The sequence below is a fragment of the Panonychus citri genome, unplaced genomic scaffold (genome assembly GCF_014898815.1).
Source record: "Panonychus citri isolate SS breed McGregor unplaced genomic scaffold, ASM1489881v1 Contig00108, whole genome shotgun sequence".
In the NCBI taxonomy this organism is placed as follows: Eukaryota; Metazoa; Arthropoda; class Arachnida; order Trombidiformes; family Tetranychidae; genus Panonychus; species Panonychus citri.
The window spans coordinates 925130-947866 of record NW_026515513.1 but is presented as its reverse complement, the minus strand read 5'-3'; the positions used below and the strand labels follow the sequence as shown (position 1 = coordinate 947866).

Sequence of the window (22737 nt, the reverse complement as noted above, 5' to 3'; positions counted from 1 at the left end):
CAGGTAATACAATCAACTATTGGTTCGATAAATTAATAGGAAATACTAATCCAATTGAATCATATTTATCTCAATTACTATTTAATCTGGTTAAAAATGAATGTAATCCAGTGGATTTTCCAATTCTTAACTTGATAAACTATATACCTAGAGAAAAAATCAGAAATAAACCAACAATTGAATTAATACTAGTAGAGACAATAAGTGGTAATATATGCATAATTTTTGATAATAAACACTTACATTATAAAATAGAAACATCAAAATTAAATGATAAGATAGATGCAACCATAAAACATATACAACACAACTTTAATATCAAGAAAATTCATATTGATAAAAATAGTAAAATTGTTAATAATAAATATTCAGGAATAGAAATTAAAAGAATTGAAATGATTAGATGTAATGAATTAATTCAAGAAATGACAATCAAGCAACAATTAACGAAGAAAATAGAAATCAAAACAATGATTAAGAAGCTAATCAAGAAAATGGAAACTAAATTGTATAAGAAATATGCACCAATGATGTTCAAGATATGGTTTAGAAACCCTAATTTAGCTTTTAAATACTATCCGGAAAAGATACATAATATAATCAAAATGATAAACATAATACATAACAAAATTAAGTGTGATTGTAACTTCATTGGAGATCATACTCATCATTTACTCATGGAATGTCCTGATTGGGAGATCTTCACTCGAAGAATCGATTTCAATCTACAAAAGAAAAATCTGGTTGCAATCGATTTATTATCCAACTTAATCGATATTTGGGAAACCATAACCTAACACGCAAGGTGTGTGGCTGGATTAGTAACTACAATCCTTGTTGTTGATCAAACAGTCAACAATCAAAAAACGTGAACACTTTTGTAGATTAACTATTTGTTAGTGTTAATTGTTAAATAGTAAAATGGATTCCGTGATTGACGATAACAGAAAAGAACGACTAACAAAGCTTGAAGATTGTTTATTAAACATAAGATCTGAGCTAAATGTCGATGGACTATTGGTAAGAAAAGAAGAGAAAAAAAATCAACTTTTATATTTCTCAGCTTAAACCTCTTTCTCTTTCTCTTTCTCTTTCTTTCTCTCTCTTATTCTCTTTTCTATCTCATTTCTGTCTCTTTCTCTTTGTCTTTCCTTAGCTCATCTTTCCCTTTCCTGTTCTTTTCTTACAACTAACCTTATGTCTAATGTATAATTTTGTATCTCTCTTTTTACCTTTAATTAGGATTGTGTCCAAGCAGTTGTCACCGATTGTGACCAACCAGCACTCAAAAGGCTCAAAAATATTGAAGGTTTCCTTTCAAGATGTAAGTTTCTCTCTCTCTCTCTCTTTCTCTCTCCATCTTCTATCTTTCTCCCTTATCAAGGATCTTCATTCATGGCTGGTTAACTTTTGCAAATCATTTCTTCAAATATTCTGATGATGTATATATGGTGATCATCTTTCTATCAACATCATCATCTTGAAAAGTGTGTTAGTGTCTGGTCAATATCTCATTAACCTTTCACAACAACACAAGATCAATAATATAATCACTTTACCTCATCATCATAGTGTCACTATTTAAATTATTTAGTAACATATAAATCTGTCAACTTTAAATCTGTTTCGCCTGATAATTATCTCTCCCACAAGTCTATTAGATTTTCAATTAGAACAAACTTTTTACTCTTTTATTCTCCTTCTTCTATTTTAACTAACATATTTGTATTTCTCTTCTTTTTTGTTGTTGTTCAATAGATGAAAAAGCCTCAAGTAAAATTGAAAATTGTCGTATGAAACCTGATGATTACTCTGTGATAAAAACTATTGGTAGAGGTGCCTTTGGAGAGGTACAATTAGTCCGCCATAAAGCAAGCAAAAAGGTTTACGCCATGAAGCTACTTAGTAAATTTGAGATGATCAAACGTTGGGATTCAGTTTTCTTCTGGGAAGAAAGATTCATCATGGCTTATGCTAACACAGATTGGATTGTAAAGGTGAGCCTGAAAAGTTCAATGAAAAGAAAAACATTCAAATACTGGAAGAGGAAAAGAGAAAGAGAGATAAAGAGAGATTCAAAATTTCTATCTCTCTCCATCTATTTCTCTTGCATCATCTCAGGTGTACCTCCGGATTTATAACTGTCAAAGGAGCAAATGATTCTAATTACATTAGAGTAGATTAACTGTCATTCAATTATAAACATTGAATCATAACTTTGATAATCATTATCTCTCTTGCTTTTTTCTTTCAAATCTTTCTACCTGTTGCTACTATTGGTAGTTTTTAAGCTTCTCTCCTAACTTGGTTTATCCGGAATAGACATTTCCTTTACAGAAAACTCTCATTATTGTTTCCCTGTTTTATAACACCTTCATCCTCTTTTTCAGCAATTCCTGTGCTCTCTCACTACATGTATCCATATTATTGTTATATTATTTACATGTTACGTTTTAACCTTTTCCTTTCTTTTTCTCTCTTTCGTTCTCACTTTTTCTCTTACATATAAATATACATGTATCTATGCTTATAATGAGTCAATTCTCTCTTTTTCACTCTATCTTTTCAATATCTATTTAGTTACATTACGCCTTCCAGGACAGTAAATATTTATATATGGTGATGGATTATATGCCTGGAGGGGATATAGTAACATTGATGAGTAATTATGATATACCAGAGAAATGGGCAAAATTTTACTGTGCTGAGGTTGTATTAGCAGTTGATGCCATTCACACCATGGGATTTGTCCATCGAGATATTAAACCAGATAACATGTTACTCGATAAATATGGTCATCTTAAATTAGCCGATTTTGGTGCTTGCATGAGAATGGATGAAGATGGTCTAGTACGAGGTGATTCAGCTGTAGGAACACCAGATTATATTTCACCTGAAGTATTAGAATCTCAAGGCGGGGGTAGTTGTTATGGCCGTGAATGTGATTGGTGGTCAGTTGGTGTTTTCCTTTATGAAATTTTAATAGGAGATACACCTTTCTATGCTGACTCATTGGTTGGTACTTATGGTAAAATAATGAATCACAAAGAATCACTCAGTTTTCCGATTGACTTTGAAATATCAAAAGAAGCCAAACATTTGATCTGTTCATTTCTGGAGAATCGAGAGAAACGTTTAGGTCGTGATGGAGTTGATGCCATTAAAAGACATCCCTTTTTTGCAAATGACACATGGACCTTTGATAATATACGTGAATGTAAGTTGTAACAATTGAATTTAACTGATTATTAATCTTATTGTTTCTTTTTTTTCTTCTTCTTCTGTTTTGATTGTTAACTCTCACAGGTATTCCTCCGGTTGTTCCTGAATTGATTAGCGATGATGATACCAGTCACTTTGACGAGTTTGAATCTAATGAAAAACCAGCTCAAGATTTTCCCTCATCAAAAGCTTTCGCTGGAAATCATTTACCATTCGTTGGTTTCACATATTCTAGTGATTATCAAATTTTATCAAATAGATGTTCATCCAAGATAAGTCATGAATTGGTGAGTTCTTTGTCATCCCTTGTTATCATCATCATCATCATTCCCTTTTTCTTCCTTATTTGTTCTCATGAACATAATTTCCATGAGCCTCTCTCACTAATGATGATTAAGCTAAAATGATCATCTACTCATCTATTACCTTTTCTATTGAGATGCTTGTTCGATGTTTGAACAATTTAAATTTACTCTCTAATCGGATGAAAATCAATTAATTATCGTCTTTCTTTTTCTCACAGGTTAATGATGGTAATAAGACGATCGAGGTTTTACAAGAAGAACTCAAGAAAACCCGAACTAGAAATGATGAATTAGAAAAAGCTTATCGGTACGTTGATTTCGTTTTCATTCATCAATTTTAATTCTTTCCTCTCAGTTCAGGGGTTTTCTTTTTGTTGAATATTCACTTCTCTCATTCTCTCTCCCTCTATGTTAATTACCTTTAGTATATTAATTGATTGTTCAATTAATTGTTACCTTTATTTAGGTGCATAGACAATTATCAGATGATTACAACTTTTTATTGTAAAATGAAAAATAATATCATCTCATCACTTTGACAATCCCTCATACTAATTGTTATTATTGTGATTACCAGCATGATTGATTATCTCCCTAATTGGTTAATCAGTAAAGAGATTATTTAACTGATTGTCAAATGATTGTCATATTAATCTGAATTATTAGTTAAATATTTTGTTTTTTGTGATAATCAAATTTATCAATTTGCGTGATCCACCATCTTTAGTTAATCATAGAATGTTAATTTCTATTGATGGTAATTCTGGTATTCTAAAGTAAAATTGATTCCTAATAATAATCATTTTGATTATCATGTTGTTAATTGTTGATTTAGTTTTTTTTAAGCTCTTGTTATTTAAATAATGAATGTAATGTCCAGTTATCTTGATTATTTCTTATCAAGATTATAATACAATCGTCTTGAAATTCAAGTTCAACAATCATGATGATGAGCAGGTGAAGTCTGAATAATTTCAACGACATTTTAGTTATGCTTCATCCTCATCATCCTCATCTTTTCATCTTCCCTTAACTCACTTTTTAACAACTGAAACAACTAACAGATAAACATGATAGAAGGAAACAAAAAAAAAGCAGACTAAAAGAAAGAAGAAAAGAAAGAGAAAAAGATGATCAGTTAAGTTAATCATCATCATTGCACTTAAAATAAACGAAAACACCAGTTGCTTCATTCTTACTAACTTAGTACTATGTTTTCTTGTTGTCCACTGTTAGTTTTTTTATTGTTTCTTTCCTCATTATCACGAGTCAATCTTTTCTTTGTAAAATTATTTTTGATTATTTTGTTTTCTTGTCAAATATGATAATTGTTATTTATCATTATTCTTATTGTTATCATCATTATCTTTCAATAGTATATTAAACGTTTACGTCCCATTTAGCTTTTGATATTCTTGCCCATTGATAGCCCAACCACTACCTTCTTCTTACATCATCTTCATTTTACCTGCTCATCTGCTAACGGTTTCCTTTATCCAACAATTTTCGTACTCCCTCTACCTCTTCTCTCTCTCTCTCTTTTTCTCTTCCATCATGTTTAAAGAATGGAAAAGCATCTTTAATAAATGAAAAGATGGAGATGACGAAGAAAGAAAGAGAGAGCATAAGAGAATAGATGAATTCAGGGTGGAGAGGGATAATTTTAAGAAGAGAAGGAGGGTTAAAAAGAGTAAACAAGATGGAAAAAAAGTGAGTGAGTTAGAGGGAGGGAAGAGAAAGGTGAGTGAGCTGGTTACTGGTGGGAAAATGCAAACAGTAGGGATTAGATGGAGTAATCAGGGAGCAACTCTTGGAATATGTAAACTCGTTTTCTTTGTGATTCTACCTTTAACTTCCCTCTCTTCGTCTCTCTTTTCTCGTTCCTTCAATCATCTCTTCCAAATCTCTCTCTCTCTCTCTCTCTCTCTCTCTCTCTCTCTCTCTCTCTCTCTCTCTCTCTCTGATTTACGGAACTCATGCAATATTCACGCAACCTTAGTCACAGGAATTTACTTAATCTTCACAGGTATTTTTCCATTTTCAAAAAGTTCTTATTCCTCTTCTCCATCTCGAAGGCGTTTTGTCGTAAAAAAAACCAACTTCTTTACTCACCTGAATTATAAGATGACTCTGTAAAATTCATTCATGATTCACTTTTATATATCATTCACTTTATTTATTATCGAATATGCAACAATACATGACAAGAAAAAGTTTATTCCCGTTTCTGTTGACACTTTACTACCACATTAATTTATTACATTCACATGTTGATTTTAAATGATTTTGAACTTATAATAGTCGTTAATTTTGTTTTTTTTTCTTACTTTGCCTGAGCTTCATTTATTTACTTTAAATCATTCAATTCATTCAATGTTAATTAACATTTACAGTATTTAGATTATTCATTTGATTTGATTTGCTTTATCTTCCCTTCTCATCCTAAAGTAGTACAATGTTATGACTATTACTCTAACAAGTAACATGCATTTTCTTGTTATGTAATAAGATGATGGGAAACTAAAGCATTTGGAACTGGAAAATACATTATAATCTCTCGGAATAGAATATAAAAAAAGAGAAATAGAAAAACGTTCCCAACTTTTTTTTTCTTCCAACGATAATAAGCTTCATTTCTTGTTTTCTATTGACTGTGTATCTTTTTTACTATGTAACCCATTATAAGTTTATTGAGATTCCTTGTTTTCACATTATAATAACTACTATTTCCTTTATTTAATTTGATCTCTACATTAAGACTTATTGTCCAATTTTCCTATCATTTTGATGATCAAATTGAAGTGATTTTATTTCTGAACGCAATTCTTAACTTGAGATGAGATTCTTGTATAATTGTTTTTTAATCTCACTGATTTACCTTTTGAAATCATATACCTGTTAATTATTTTTCTAGAAGTTAATATGGTCTTTCACAATTCTAGTAATTTAATATCATAATTAATTCATTTAATACGTGACCCTGTGTCAATTAGTTTTGATCAGCAATTGTTTCTACCGTGCATGTTAATTACCAAGTTAACTGATTGATGATCTTTTTTTATTACTTGTCTACAGAGTCACATTATCCCAACTGGACAATCTAAGTCAACAAAATGATAACATCAACTCTTTACGAAGTGAGAAATTAGACTTGGAAAGGAGCTTGACGGTTACAAGACATGATCTTAAAGAGGTAATTGACATTTAATCGATTTTAATTACTGGTGGTGATTAATATTGATCTAAATTTGATTGAATGGTGGGATAATCTTGACGTGTTTTTTTCAATTCTAATTTTGTTTTCTTATGTTTATTATTATTTTGTTTCTTAGACTCAACGACGTTTAGACCATGAGACAGAATCTAAAAGGAAAGCAGAGAATAAGAATAACGAATTATGGACCAAATTAGAACAAGAACAAAATTTAAGATCAAAGCTTAACCAAACTGTTCAAAATTCCAATGAAAAGATTGTCAACTTAGAGAAACAGATAACAATTATTAATGATAAATATAAATGTGAAATGGAAATTGTGTCCAAATTGAAAAAAGTTCAAGCTGATTTAACATCTTCCTGTAATAATAAGGATCAATATATTGAACAATTAAGAGATGATGTCAACAATTTACAATCATCTATTTCTAATCATTCACAAGAAATAACTTCACTCAAAGGTCAACTCGAAACTGCTTGGCTTCAAGCAGATTCAATAGCAAAGGAGCTTGAAGGTTTGTTTTTGATTTAAAAACAAAGAGATAGTTAAATATAAATCTAATACTAATTAAATCTAATTAAATCTTTTCTATTCTCCTTTTCTTTTCAGTTCGAACACAATCTTACCAGAATGAGTTGGAACAGTTTAGACAAAAAGAAGCATTGACAATTATGAATAACCAAAAGTTAACAGAAAAGTCTAATAGTTTAGAGAAAGTAAGTTTCTATTATAAAAATTACTCTTTCAGCTAATTAACTAATTTAATCTTTTCGTTTCCAAAAAAAAAACACACAACAGGAACATTCAATGCTTAAATTGGAGCTTAAAAACTTACAATGTAAATTGTCCCAGAAAAATCAATCTCTGTGTATAGAAAACACTAACTCAACAAATAATGACAACTTTGAATCTTACCAATGTAAGTAAACAATAGATTTAAGAATTTGCTAATTAATTAGCAATGATATTGATCGATTTTATCTGTTAAATTGAACTTTATTTTAATTGTTTTATTTTTATTTCCCTTTAGCTTTACAATCAAAACTCAACGAGGAAAAAGGTCTACGTCAAAAAGCGGACTCTGTGATTCAAGAGAAAGAAAGACAATTATCTATGTTAAACGTTGAACATCGGCAATTAAATCAACATTTCCAGAAACTACAAGGAGAATATAGACAAGAAATTGAGAAAGTTCGAGCCTTGAAGGCTCAAATAGAAGATGAATCGATAAAACGAAATTCCCTACACACGGAGGTCAGAGAGTCGACTGAAGAGATAAGCAAATTAAAGTCACGAGAACAGCAATTGATTAAAGAATTGGGTGACTATAAGGAAATTAAATCAACACTTGAAGATGATTTAGCCAAAATGGAATCTCACCGATCCGAAATTAACCTTCAAATGAAAGATTTACAAGCCCAATTGGACGATCAGCAACACTTTACCTCACTTTATAAAACTCAAGTGAAACACTTAAAAGATGAAATCGATGAGAAGCAAAAGTTCATATTAGATTACATGGAGGAAAAGTACGTTTTTACCTTTGAATCTCCCCACCCGAACAAAATTCATTCAATATAACATCAGATAAGCGTTTCTATTATTACTTACAATTTCAATTCTTAATAATGATTAATATTTGAAAGTTCAGTTAGAAGAGGATAAGATTTGTAACCAGAGTACCAACAAAGTAGTTCATGTTACTTGAAATTGTAATTGATATCATCATTTACCTATTATGATTGACAAAAAATTTCTTACGAAGAAAGTTAGATTTTTTGCTAATCATAATAGAAGAGAAAAAAAATATCAATACTAATTAACTCATTAAGAGTTGATTTATCTATCCCAATCAATATTTATATTCGGTGTAAAGTTTTTTTTTCCTATCAAAGTGATTAATATGTATTATCGTTTATTTTTCTATTACAGGAATATAATAACCGGTAAATTGGATAAACTTAATGTGTTAATAGCTGATCTGGAAAAGGATAAAGCAGTTCGGGATCTTGAGATGCAAGAACTTGAGAGACGTCTCGAAGCAGATATTATCTTCAAAGAATCTGAATTAAATAAGACCAAGGAGAAAGAAAGTGAACTTCTCAAGAAAATTTCATCTCTGGAACTTGATAAAGATGATTTAACTGCCAAGATTCACCAAATGCAACAAGGTATGTTAATTCAAATTTCTCAATTTGAATTCTTAAACTTTTGTTACCATTTTCATTGCAAACAAAACTGTTAATCTTAGCAAAACATTATTTGGACCATTTAGTTTAGTAAGATGAAATCATCTACCATCTTTGTTGTCATCATTATCATCACTCTCGGTTTGACATTTAGTTTGACATTTTTCAAGGTTTTCCTATGTTATAGTTTCAAGTAATTTCTCTTAGTCTTTTTTTTAATTGTTTTCTCAAGATCCTCTGATCCCTCAAGCAAATTTCAATGTTGGATTAGTCTGTTTTTTTTATATTACTATTGACAAGGTAATCGAAATAGTTGAAATTATGTTTACTTCCGTTTTTATTCATCAACAATCATCTAATCAATAAATTTCAGAAGCAAAGTTTATATTTACAATGTGTAAGGTTGTAGGTTGTATGAGAGAAATGAAGATGAAAAAAAAAGGTTTTACTTTGTTACAATTTGTATTGATAAATAGCTGGTGGGTCAAAGTTTTCTCAAGCATTTTTCCTCCGCCAAGATCAGGTTAGCTCTTCTAACTATTGAGAATTCAAAGCTTACACCATCACCACCACTACCACAACCAAATAACCAACAACAATAACATTAACTGTAGCGGACTCTACTTTTTTTCTGGTAAAATACCAGGTACTATTATTATTTACTGAAAGAATAGATTATCTTGTTTCCATCATCATCATCTTCTCTCTCTCTTTTCTCTTTTATCATCATCGCCAAACTAGTTTCAAAGTCTTTTTCATCATCTTCTACTTTACTATCCAATTAATGGTCTCTTTTTTTATCTTGCAAAGTAGAGAGAAAAGTAAAAGATATAAATGAATCTTGATTCTGGTTTCATGTGTTTGTGTACATATTCAAAGTCAGTCCAGTTACAATACAATCGGAAGCTTTATTTCATACGATTAACTAAACAAGAGACAATACAAATAACAATAAAACTTAATCTAATCTAATTAAAATGTATTTCTTTTTTTTCCCTTCATTCAGAAATAAACAATATCAAAAACCATAGTACCAACCAAGAGGAATTGGCTCTCCTTCAGAAACAATTGAAACGGGAGCGAGACCTAAAGACTCAGGTAATAAAAATGAACATTTCAAATGAAGAAACAAACAAAGATTAATAACTGTTGTTGTTAATTAAACTCTTTTCTTACTCATACACTAATTATTAACATGATACTAAACTTTTATCTTCTTTTTTTCTCATGATGATGAAATTGATTGATTATATTATCGTCTTATTGATTGTATTGTTTTCTTTTTTGCTTCTATTTCATCTTAGGCTGTCCATAAATTGGAGGAAATCATGACTCGTAAAGATATCGCCAATATCGGTGGAAAGAAAAACAAATCAAGCTCAACTGAACTCCGAAAGAAAGAGAAAGAGTGTAGGAAGCTTCAACAAGACCTGACACAAGTATGGATTGATTCAAGGATAATGATTACTCATTAACCATGATCATTATTATTATATAATTAGCATTATTTGCTCAATTAATCTACCCTTGTTGCTGCCACAACAACAGTATTGGCAATCAATTAACTCTTTCAATCTTATTCAATAACTATAATTGTATACTTTAATGAGTTTTTAGCTTTTTCCATGTGAAAACTAATAAGCAAAGGGAAAATCTATTGAAATAGTTACGTTAGATGACCTTTAATTTTTAATTGAAGAATCACTTTTAATTATCTTACTATCCTTCAATTTTTTGTACCTCCAATAATTTTCATTAGTTCATTGATGTGTCTATGTGATTCCCGCCTTAGTAAATAGTAATTTCTTGCTGACAGGAGAATAGGAAAAAGGTTATTTTGTTTCTCTTTCTAGTTTCCTATGGTTTTGCCAATATTACTGTTGATGGTTTGTTTAGATAATTAACCTGATCAACAATCTGATCGATCTTTTTCCTTGTCTATTTTCTTACTAGAAAATTATCTTTATACACACTAATTAATCTTTCTTTCTTTTTCTATCGTTAATTTGTCTATTCGTAGGAAAGGGAAAAGTACAACCAAATGGTCGCTCGATTCCAGAAGGAAATATCAGAACTTCAGGCTTCCCTTCATGAAGAAAATCAAGCAAAGATTAAATTACAAATGGAAGTTGACTCAAAAGATTCCGAGATTGAAAATCTTCGAATGCAAATATGCCACCGAGAATCTATAACAACCATTGATCTTCATTCAAGTCAATTATCTTTGGTTAATAATGATTCGGAAGACGTTGAGAACATGCGTTTACAGGGTTGGCTTTCAATACCGAATAAGCAGAATATCAAAAGATATGGTTGGAGAAAGCAATATGTTGTCGTTTCAAGTCGAAAGATCATATTTTATAACAACGAGGCCGACAAGGCCAAAGCTGATCCAGCGCTTATCTTAGATTTAAGGTTAGGAGAATTTATTGCCAATCTAATTAGCAATTCTCTCTTTCGAGTGTTATTAATTTCTAAAATCTTTACGTTTTTTTATTCTTTCTCTCTTCTAACAATTTAGTAAATTGTTTCATGTTCGTTCTGTTACTCAAGGAGATGTCATTCGTGCCGATGGAAAAGAAATACCCAGAATATTTCAAGTACGTTCTCTTGTCAATTTTTACATTCACTTGGTGGATATTGTAAAATGATATTATTAATTGTTAATCACTATAATTATTTTCTCTTAATTGTGTAGCTTTTGTATGCTGGTGAAGGTGAAAGCAGGAAGCCAACTGATTCAACACCACCGGAACTACAAAAAGAGGTAAAATTTCAATTCAACTGTGTGAATTTGTTTAGTTTTTCAATCAATTTCCTAATTCCTGGATGTTATATGTCTATGAACTCATGAACATTTAAAGCAATGAAGATACCATCTAAAGTCTCAGTGTGAATTACATGATATCAATACGAGGAACTTATTTTTTTTTAAAAATCTCTCAAACTATTCGAGATATTTTTTTTTCAGCTGAGATTCAGCAAACAGACATAACAGATTAGTGATTTCAGACATGAGATTAAAGTGAATGAACTTGTCATTATTTTGTTTCTCATCTTTTTTTCTAGGTTATGAACTTTTCCATTAGCTGACAAATAACTGTAAATACTTATTCTTAGATGTTAATTATTAATAGTTATCCCTTTTCCTTTAAATTGAACATTTATGCTTCTTAATTAGACTTACATAATTATCATGATACATATAATTATCATCACTGATTAATCATAATAGTTTTTATTTGTTATATTTTGACATGAATACTATAACCAACTGGTTAACATTGACAATTAGACATTTACTTTGATGTTTATAATAATTACATGGAAATACTCATGTTTATTTTCACTTGAATTTTTACACCCTAGTTATCAATCATGATTTTGTAAAAACATATCAGAACTTAATTACATTATTTACTAATCTCTCTCTCTCTCTCTTCTCTCATCTTTAGCTTCCCCAATCAGGAGTGGAACAGCACAAAGGACATGATTTTATTCCTATCAGTTATCACATGCCTACAACTTGTGAAGTTTGTCCTAAACCACTTTGGCATATGTTCAAGCCTCCATCAGCATTGGAATGTCGAAGTACGTTTTTGTATTTATAAATACACGTTATCATCTTAATTTGACAACAAGTGACTCGAAAATATCATCAAAAATTCAGCTCTTGTCATTGTGAAGCTTATTTTTTTGTTCTAACTGTTTGTTGATAGATGATTCGATTGTTAAGTTTTTTCTTTCCTAATATTTTCTCTTTTCCTTTTTCTACCATTTCTAGGATGCCGTGTCAAGGTTCACCGGGAGCATATTACAGAGGAGAAAATAGCTCCATGTAAAGTTAATTATGATCCAAATAGCGCCAAAGAATTACTATTATTGGCTGGAACAATAGAGGAACAACAATATTGGGTTTCCAAATTAAGAAAAAAGATTGAGAAAGGAGGATATGCTGCAAAATGATTCTAAGAAACAAAAAGTTCCAACCATAGGAACCTTTTCTCCAAGGAATCAACTCTGCTCTTTTTTTTCACTGACTGAAAATCATCTTTTCCTAAATTTTTCATCGTTTAACTCGATTATTTTTTTCGTTTCTGGAATTCCCATTCACATGTATATTTTACGAATCTTGGAAACAAATAATCCACAAAAACGTCCAGTTACCGTCCAAAAAGAAAGAAATATTTTCCTTCCATTATCTCTGTTTATCAAGTTGTCCAAAGTCAAAGAAAAGCAACTACACAAACACACAAATCTTGATATGTTTTCCATATACTAAAGTACCTTAAGCTCTCTGTCCTTTCCCCTTTCGTCCACTCTCTATCTCTCTCTCTCTTTATAAATCACTCACCCTTTCGCCTTGAAAACTCACTCATTCACCAATTCATCCACTCATTCCCAATCCTCCATAATTGAAAACTTTGATTTATATGAACACCTCTGTTGTCCTTATATGATGAAAGTGATGAAAACATCATCAAAGTTGTCAAATTTGAAAGGTTAATCAATCCAATCTTATATACACTGTATATTGACTATCTGCTTATGGTGTTGAAAAAGAGGAAAAAAAACAAAAACTGTAAATTAATTTGCTCACTTTTTAATTGAGCATCAAAAGTCACAAAAATCAAATCAACACACACAAATTTAGCCATTGTTAATCAAAAGAAAACAACAAAAAACAATTTAAAACAAAATTATCGTCACAATTTAAGATCCACTGAATGTATTAATATTTTGAAGTAACTATTATTATTATTATAATTATTTAAATACTATCTCTTGTAAATGTAAATTTGTCTTACCAATTTAACTGAACAATTAAGGACTCATCGTAATTTAAGTGCATTAAAAAAATAAATCAACAGGAGCCAGACAAAGGTGAACAATTAACTAACTAATACTATAAGAGGGAACAACTTAAAACCTAAACTGTTACCGATTTGAATTGACCACAAGCCACAACAATTAAGACACAAACTGACCTGGAAGACAATCAAATTGAATTCATCATTAATCAATGACCAATATGAAAACTTGGAAACAATTAAAGTGAAACAATTGATCAAAGGAAAAGCAATCATCTCATTGTAACACCAAACTTTATGTAAATACTTTGTTTTTTTTGTTAATTGAAACAAAAAGGAAAAACTAATCATCATCTTCATCAATATCATGAAACACTAATCAGGAACTCGATGATAATCAACAATTAAGGCGCATCATGACTTTATGATATTGATGAAGATTTTGATTGATAAATGTTACAATAATGAAAAGAAACAATTTTTTACTCCATCCAATATTTATGTACAATTGAATATTAATCATTTAGAAAAAGAAAACTAAATTATATAAATTGCCTTAATGATCGTCAATTGAACTTGAAGAATGACAATTGCGAACAATTAATTCACTAGAAGTTGAGAAAATGATACAAAAACTTAAATGTAATTCGTCAAGTAGCAAACAATCAAAACGAATGAAAAATAATTGGATTAATGCGAAATGAATAAGGAGAAGAATCCAAAGTTAACCCTCTCACAAATCAAGTTAAATGGTTCTAATGACTTGAAGACAATCAAGATGATGATGAGAGGAAGAAGAAGGATGGGAAGAAGATGCTCTTCCCAAAGACAATTAAAGAAAAAGGATGATGGGGTCGAAAGAAAAACAATGAAAGACAATCATAGAGATGGTGATGAAAAGAAGAGGAATCAAGTAAAAAGCTCGCGAATGAAACAGTTAAATGAAAGAAATGGAAGGAAAAGAGAAGAGATCATTCTCATTCTCATCCTCATAATCTTCAGTTTAGATGAAGATGATGAAGAAAATGTGGGAGTGGGTAGAATAAGGAAACGAGAGTGGGAGAGATTTCAAGTGGGTTCTAATAGATCTCATAACTCACTCTCGTAACCTTAAGCTGGTGGAAGTTAAATGGAGCGGATCCGTTGTCACCGAGACCTTTCATCAAAACAAAACTCCCAGAGAAGGAGAGAGAGAGAGAGAGAGAGAAATGGAGATGACAGGGTGGAAGAGGATAATCAGGGTAGGGGAAGAGAAATATCTCCCTTTGTTTGATTAAAGCTGAAGATGGAGAGATGATGAGAATCGGGATCGAAAGAGAGAGAGTTTGATTTCCCTATCATGATAAAAGCATGACAAGAATTGATTTCTGATAGATTTTCATTTTCTATCAACAACACAAAAGATGAAAACTTTTTTTCTAATGATAACAATAATAAGGAAATTGGAATAACTTTTAGAATCGTTTGAGTTTCGTTTCCTGTTTCACTTTGAATTTTAGAATTGAAAAAAAATTCCCTATCATAACCATGATAATCTTTTATTATTATTATTATTTTCTTCTCGTTCGCTCCTCAGAATCTTACAGGGATATTATGATGATTTCCAAACAAAAGATAAATAATATACATCAAAATAGATGGATTATAATAAACTCGATTCTCATGTAATTATTATGATTTATATTTAATGATTATCCAAGTATTACATGATAATGGTAACAATTAACAAGAACAATGCAAGAAAAGATAAAGTAACTCTGATGATTAGAAGTAAGAAAAATTGAAATTAATTAATCAATCTAATGAATTCTGGTGATGTGTATTACCTGTAAAGTTATTAAATGATTGTTGTTTCTGATCAATTGTTCATCTTGATGAGGATGAGGTTTTCTTTATTCTTATAATTATGATTATCATGAGAAAGAAAAGGATGAGAATGATGAAGAGGAAAAGGTTGATTATCATGAATCAAGAATATTGCTCGATGAATTTTCTGATATGGGGAAAAAAAGGTGATCATGTGGAAGGAGATAATTCAGTAAACATTGAATTATCAAGCAACAGTGAAGCCAAATGAGGCTTAAGTATAAAAATTATGATCGAAATCAATTTTGTAACAATATAATCACGTTAATTGAAAACAAACAATCAACCGTTTGGCTGTATCATCACAAGAGATTTGTGATTAACTGACCAATGGATGAGCAGCTTATGCAAATTTACAATTGATTAAATTAATCGAGAGCCTCAATCTAAATCTGTGTGAGTGAAAGTTTTATTGAATAGTCGTTTTGAATTTGGAATTAGGATTTTTTTCAGAACTTTATCGATTCTGATGAGACGATAATTGTCAGGGAGGGAGTTTATTCGTCCCAGGGATTGTCATGATGATAAGATAGTAAAGTCGATGAATTGATATTCGAAATTATGAAAAATTCTGGAAACAAGGAAACTGAGAAAATTTATATTCTTTTTCATTTGCTTGAGAAAATGCGTCGAACATAAAATTCACATTGAGCAACTCACCCTGTTAGAACTTTTTTCTCTCTCACTGGTCTTTATATTCGTCATTCTCCCCTTAATATCTTCCACTCTCCCATCATCATTATCTTCATCTCTCTCTCTTTCTCTTCCCTCAGAAAAAAAGCATTTTAATCGTCATTCTTTACTTTCTCTCGATCGAAACTTTTTACAGTTCTCTTTGTTATTCTCTCTCTCTCTCTCTCTCTCTCTCTCTCTCTCTCTCTCTCACTCACTCGCTCTTCCTTTGATTATCATTTTCTCCCACTATTATCATCATTATTATCCTCCTATTTTCCTCTTTATCGTCTTCAAGTCCCAGAAAACATTCACTTTGTTTACGACGAAAGACCAACATCAACAATTTATTAGTTCAACTATTGCGATCGCTTTTCCCCCAACAATTAATATTACAAATCATTAAATTGTTTGTATTATCAACAGTTTATTGTTGTTATTGTTGTTGTTTCATTTAAAGTGCCCCAAGGATAATTAACGATAATTAATCAAATGAGCTCAAACTATTGATCAGTTAAACATTTGATTATTATCCATTGTGTTATTTTAAATATGGAAACTTTTTTGTCCACAATCAAATCAATTAGGTTGTAATTAAATCAATCAAAGGACAAACTTAAGTGATTCTAATTACATCTTTAAATTGCTCTAAAATCAACTTAAATTACAAAATTGTCATTTGATCGTTTGATTTGATTGAGATTCTCATATATACTATTAATATATTGATCAACTTTAATCATAATCATTATCTGATCTACTGTCTAATTTGTCTGTCTATTGTTTTAATTGTATGTGTTGTCTGTTGATTGTTGAAGGATAACTCCAAACAATACAAATCGTTATTTGAAAATCAATCAATCAATTACAATAAGTTTTACTCTTTCATCATGTTAATCTTATTGCTATCAGTTAAATTGTTAAGCAAAATTTCATCACCACAATTAATAACAACAACAACAACAACAACAGCAACAATTAAGAGGACAGTTAATTTTTCCAACCAATTGGAATCCAAATTGTGATATTGTTTTAATCATCAAACATAATCATTTGACAATTAATTGTTTACTCCAATCTAAACTTAATCACCTTCAACTTTAATCGTTACCACCAAAGTGATTGTTTCATTATCACTGTGATAGTAAATTCAACTACCTCATCATAATCATAATCATAATCATCTTCACTGTTGTTAATTGGAGGGAAGATCAATTATCTCAAACTAATTAAGACTTTTCAAAATTCAATGGTAAATGATAATTTCTCATCTCATCTTCTAATCATCACTTATTGTCATCACCGAAGGGATTTTGTTCACCTTCTTACCATTTAATCTGATCCCAAATCTTTATCCTGATCAATTTTCATCACTATTTTTTTTTACTTATCATCTCTTATTATCTTAAACCATCAACCCACCTCCTCTTTCATCATCTTCCTAATCCTTTTCTTCATCTTCTTCCATCTAACTTTTCATCATCTCTACTTTTCCACTCTTCATCTTTCCATCTTCTCTTCATCATCTTTTGCATTACTTAAATCTCATGGATTTCAAACCTTAAGTCAATTCACCAGCATCATCATCATTCCACCTTCTCATTCAATTCTTAATCTTCCTGATGATTCTCATCTTCTCTTAAATTTGCCACTCTCATTCAGCTCTTTTCCACTCTTCATCTTCATCTTCCACAAAGTCAAACTTTAATTCCCTTGATAGAAATACAATTCAAACCCTTAACTATTATCACCCACCATCCATATAAAACTGTTGGTGATTCGACTAATTAAATGCATTTAAACTTAATTGTTTACCTTAATTTCAAGTGAAATCTTTAATTTGTTTGTTTCTTTTTTCTTTCCAACCAACAGAATCAACTTTTATCTTCCTTTTCCCATTCACCTTTATCTTCATCATCATTTTCCATTCATCTCATTGAACATATTATTCGCCATCAAATACTAACACTTACTATTCCTCGAGGGTTCCAGTCTCATCAAGGAAGTGCGTAATGTTAAGATGCCGGGGGGACGAAGAGGGCTCGTCGCACCTCAGAATACATTCCTCGAGAATATTATTCGGAGATATAATTCACTTCGTAAGTTTCATGATTTTGATTGTATTAATAAAACTATTTTCTAACTTTCGAGATCAACAAAAAGTCCAATTTGAAAAAGAAAAGTTTTTTTTTTTGAATCATCGAATTTCAGAAAGAAAAAATCAACTGAATTATATAATATTTCTGTCATGATTTTCTCATAACTTTCCAGCGATCCTCAAAAACCATGACTACTCATTCACTTTGAATAATCATGATCGTCACCATGATGGTGAAACATGATGATAATGATGTTATTAATATCATTTAATAGTAATCATCGTGTTAAATTAATAATAATAATAATAATGAAACAGAACTTTTTTTCCTTGAGAAAAAAAAGAGATAAGTTTTATCCCGATTTTTCATCATGAAATATTTTCAACTCTTATTCTGATTCTTCTGAGTTTCATGTTTCATGTTCATCTATAATGTAACTGAATAGTTGAAACATGAATTTATAGCCTGAGATATAAATGGATGAAAAAAGTTTACCCTCATCAGTGTTTCCATATTAAAACTTAGGTGTAACCCAGAAACAAAAGGGTTCCCCCCATGTAAATGCTTAATATCATCCATTATCTTTATTCATCATCACCATCATGAACTTTTTTTCCTCATAAAATCTCATAGACAATAATCACCATTTCAATTCATATTCATGGCTTCAATTCCTGACTCAAGGTTAACCTTGACTGTAGCTACTTCTAAGTAATTAAGTGTCATGGCGAAGAAGAAGAAGAAAAAAGTTCTGGTTTACCTGAGCATCTTAACTGACCATTAGGATGCTTTTTTTTATTCACTTTGATTTCTTTTTTCTGGTTCAACTTTTTTCCCCTCTCATTCTGATTTGATTTCGTTTCCATTTACATGGAGAATCCATATGCTGGTTACTCGACAATTCTGGTGATATAATGATTGATTGAACTCAATGAACAATTTTATATCCTCACCATGAAATCAGATCATGATACTGAGTATATAACATGGAGAGAAAGAGAAATAGATTTTATTATTACATTGTAATCAATCAAATCTATTAACTGGACGTTATTGTTGGACATCAGTTGTGAACATGAAGAAACAAGAAAGAAGATGAAATGAAAAAAAGTTCATTAAAAATCTTAATTCTGAATGAAAACTTGTTCCAGACTCTGGTGAAAATATTTTCAATAAGGTTCGAGGGATAGAATAGTTGAGTTCAATTCCATTTAATGAAGATGAATTTCATCAGTCACATAGACTTGTATTCAATTCTCAGCTCAAGGTTCACCAGAACTCATGAGGATAAAATTGATTGAAAATAACAGAAGAAAAAAATATAATATGAAAAAATCTCATTTTCTGTTTCCATTTTTATTGAAATTGTTGATTCTCATTCTGAATGATTATTAACAGAATCATGGAGACTTTGAGATAATAAACACTTTCTCTTGGTATCTCAATAATCATGAAGATGATTAGTCTTATCTTTTCATGTTCAGATCTGAACTTTTCATGCTCTCTCTCTCTCTCTCTCTTTCTATCTTTTCCTTGAATTTATTTAACCTGAACTCAGGAAAATTCTGAACCACTTATAGTAATGATTTTTATTTATGAGCATGATGAGGATGATGATGAAATGAATGGAAAATTCAGTTAAAGATGAAGATGAGGAGCGAAAAAAATAAGGCTCCTCTTTCATTTCCATGGCACAAAGATGATGATAAGAATGAGAATGATAACCGAACTAAAATCACCATGAGATTGAAGGACAAACAAGGTTATCAAGCTGATTGAAAATGAAGATGTTAATGATGATAAAAAAGAAGAAGAAGAAAATAAAATGATGATGATGAAGATGAAGATAAAGGGAGATGAATTCACTTTTATCCTTGATATTATATAAGTTTCACCATCAGGTTTACCTGTAAGAATCTGAATGCTAGAACTTGAATTGAAATTCTAATACAAATATTATCTCATGAAAGTCTTTCAATTTCACTCCCACCATTGGGTGTGTTCACCATTCACAAGGATTTCATTCATCATCATGATGGACTTCATGAGGTTAATCATAATGTACTTTGAAAATTCAGATTCGATTTCAAGTGAAAAATAAGAAAAAAAATCATCTCTCTTTTTCCTCATCATTCCGACTATTTCATGATATTATTATTCATGTCAACATGATGATAACATGAAAAATAAACTTCTAGATAATGATGATGATGCTACTCAAGTAATACTTTGATAATTATATTAAACTGTTTATTTATCATCTTGAAATTAATTGTCACTATTAAGTTATGACAATTAACATCAGGGAAGGAAAAAAAGTTCTGTAAAAATTTCTCATGTTTTCTGTCTCATCAATTTCTCCCATGAATCTGTTGTTGAAATGCTTTGAGCACTTTGGTGGACATGATGGAAAAAAAGCTCGAAATGAATAATATCATTTCGTTTTTATATTTCATTTATCATGTTTTACCATGAAAATTGTTCATGGAAAAGTAGCCTCAGGCTATTTCCACTTTAACAGAAAACTAAACATACATGATAATGTTTTCTTGTTCAATTCTTATGATTGACCATTGGACAGTTATCTTAATTTACGTTTTCAGAACTTTTCAATTTTCTACTATTTTATTTTTCACTCTCGAATTTTCAATTTCATCTTATATATTTTTCCTATCAAAATGTGAACCATCACTTGTCATGAGGAAAACTTTTCACTCTCTTAGGCTTTTGATTCAAATTGATAAAAGCTGAATAAATTTCTGAATGATAATCAGGGTTTCATGTTGAATATTATCATGAATCTATCATGACAGGTAAGCATTGTTTTCACATTCATCTATAACTGAATCAACTGAGTAATCATAATGTGACATGAATTGATAGCCATGTGATTGTTAATCCATGTAAATAAATTGTTAATTTGGTGAAGGTTAGAGATTAGTTTAATTTTTTAGTAAAAACAAAAGTTCCAATTCATTTTCAAATATGTAATTAGATTGACTGTTATCACCTTTTAGATAATTTTCAATTCTGAAAGATATCATGAAAGTTACTTGTTCCGTTTACAGGTAAACAGTTTCATGATATCTCATGTCAATGTTAATATATATCAGGAAACATATGACAGAGAAACTTGAAAATGAGAAGAGAAAAGTTTCCTTTCTTTTCTTGGCATCATCATCATCATGATTGAGGAATTGAAATTCACAGTAATTCCTAGTCTTTATTCAAACTCAATCAACTGATTTACTTTGGATCAATTCAATAGATTGACATGAATTTTTTATCACTGAATTAAAACTCAACTGCCTTGTGAATATGTTTCATCACCATGATGATGATGATGATGAGGCAAACAAAAAAAGCAAAAGGATAAACTTGAATAACATTTCATGATATTTATAACTAAGATGTAGATAATGAATACAGGGGAGAAATGAGAGATGAACATCATGAAGAAAAAGATGTGAAGCAATTCAAAGGGAGAAGTTTTTTTTTCTTTGCGAAAAAAAGTTGTTGATTCCATGGAACCTGAATAAATAAAAATATCACATATAAAGTCAATCTCCCACTTCCATGACTTACTCTCTCCTTTCTTACTCTTTCCCACCCACTAAACACCTTCCAATTGATTCCACCATCAATTTACAATTTCTCATTTTCTTTCCACTCTTCTGCCTTCAGTCAACCCAAATCTTCAATTGATTGGAAGCAAAGGTGAGAAAGAGAACGAGAGAGAGAGAGAGAGAGAGAGAGAGAAATATCATCTTCCATCTTCCACCTCCATCCAATCATCATCTTACCTGACTGATTTTTCCTCCCATTTTCGGCTTTCAAAAAATGATTCTGACAAGTTTATCATGACTTTTTATGTAGATTCAAAAGATGATGATATTAATAGTTTATAATATAAATCATAGGTATTACCATGAAATCATATAAAATTTGAAGTAAAAAACATAAATACAAAAAAAAACAGTCTGGCAAAAGAAAATAATGTTACAGGTAAAAGAAAACTGAAAAAAAAGATGAACCCATAATCAGGAATCATGATGAAACTGAGATGATGATAATGGTGATACACATGAAAGTCTCAAATTCAGATGAAGGTATAAACATATACACACATTTTAAAGCCACATGATATCATGAGATAATCATGGATTTAGCCTTAAGCGTATTACGAATATAAAAAAAAAATCTTGCCTCAATTTGAACAAGGCTGATGTATGATCATAGTGGAAAAGCAAATCGTGTTAAGAATTTTCCTCCACCGCCACCATCACCTTTCCTCTCTCTCTCCTCCCTCCCTCAATCATCATCACCACCATCAGAGTAAACTATTGGCTACAGGTAAT

At 30.4% G+C, this 22737-nt stretch overlaps 2 protein-coding genes across 2 annotated transcripts in view; both read left to right on the top strand.

The window, feature by feature from the left end:
• Positions 1 to 844: 844 nt before the first annotated feature.
• On the top strand, positions 845 to 14296 carry LOC128389356 (rho-associated protein kinase 1-like). The gene is made up of 19 exons (XM_053348918.1): positions 845 to 1020; positions 1243 to 1324; positions 1759 to 1997; positions 2581 to 3217; positions 3307 to 3509; positions 3746 to 3834; positions 6603 to 6720; positions 6860 to 7256; positions 7352 to 7458; positions 7541 to 7661; positions 7773 to 8271; positions 8675 to 8913; positions 9938 to 10029; positions 10236 to 10370; positions 10952 to 11346; positions 11453 to 11531; positions 11630 to 11698; positions 12387 to 12522; positions 12716 to 14296. The coding sequence occupies exons 1-19, from the start codon at positions 922 to 924 to the stop codon at positions 12895 to 12897; spliced, it is 3918 nt and encodes a 1305-aa protein (XP_053204893.1). The 5' UTR covers positions 845 to 921; the 3' UTR covers positions 12898 to 14296.
• Positions 14297 to 16479: 2183 nt separating this feature from the next.
• LOC128389352 (potassium voltage-gated channel protein eag-like) overlaps positions 16480 to 22737 on the top strand; it is a 61839-nt gene continuing 55581 nt past the window's right edge. The window contains exons 1-2 of the mRNA XM_053348914.1: positions 16480 to 17532; positions 18153 to 18379. Of these exons, the coding sequence (XP_053204889.1) occupies positions 18301 to 18379 (79 nt within the window). The 5' untranslated portion in view covers positions 16480 to 17532; positions 18153 to 18300. The remainder of the gene's footprint in view (positions 17533 to 18152; positions 18380 to 22737) is intronic.

Excerpts from the sequence above, each read along its gene's own strand:
- LOC128389356 (XM_053348918.1), top strand. The coding sequence starts at position 922 with ATGGATTCCGTGATTGACGATAACAGAAAAGAACGACTAACAAAGCTT. Across the intron at positions 7,459-7,540 it reads AGTCTAATAGTTTAGAGAAA|GAACATTCAATGCTTAAATT; the intron begins GTAAGTTTCTAT and ends AACACACAACAG. Across the intron at positions 8,272-8,674 it reads TTAGATTACATGGAGGAAAA|GAATATAATAACCGGTAAAT; the intron begins GTACGTTTTTAC and ends TTTCTATTACAG.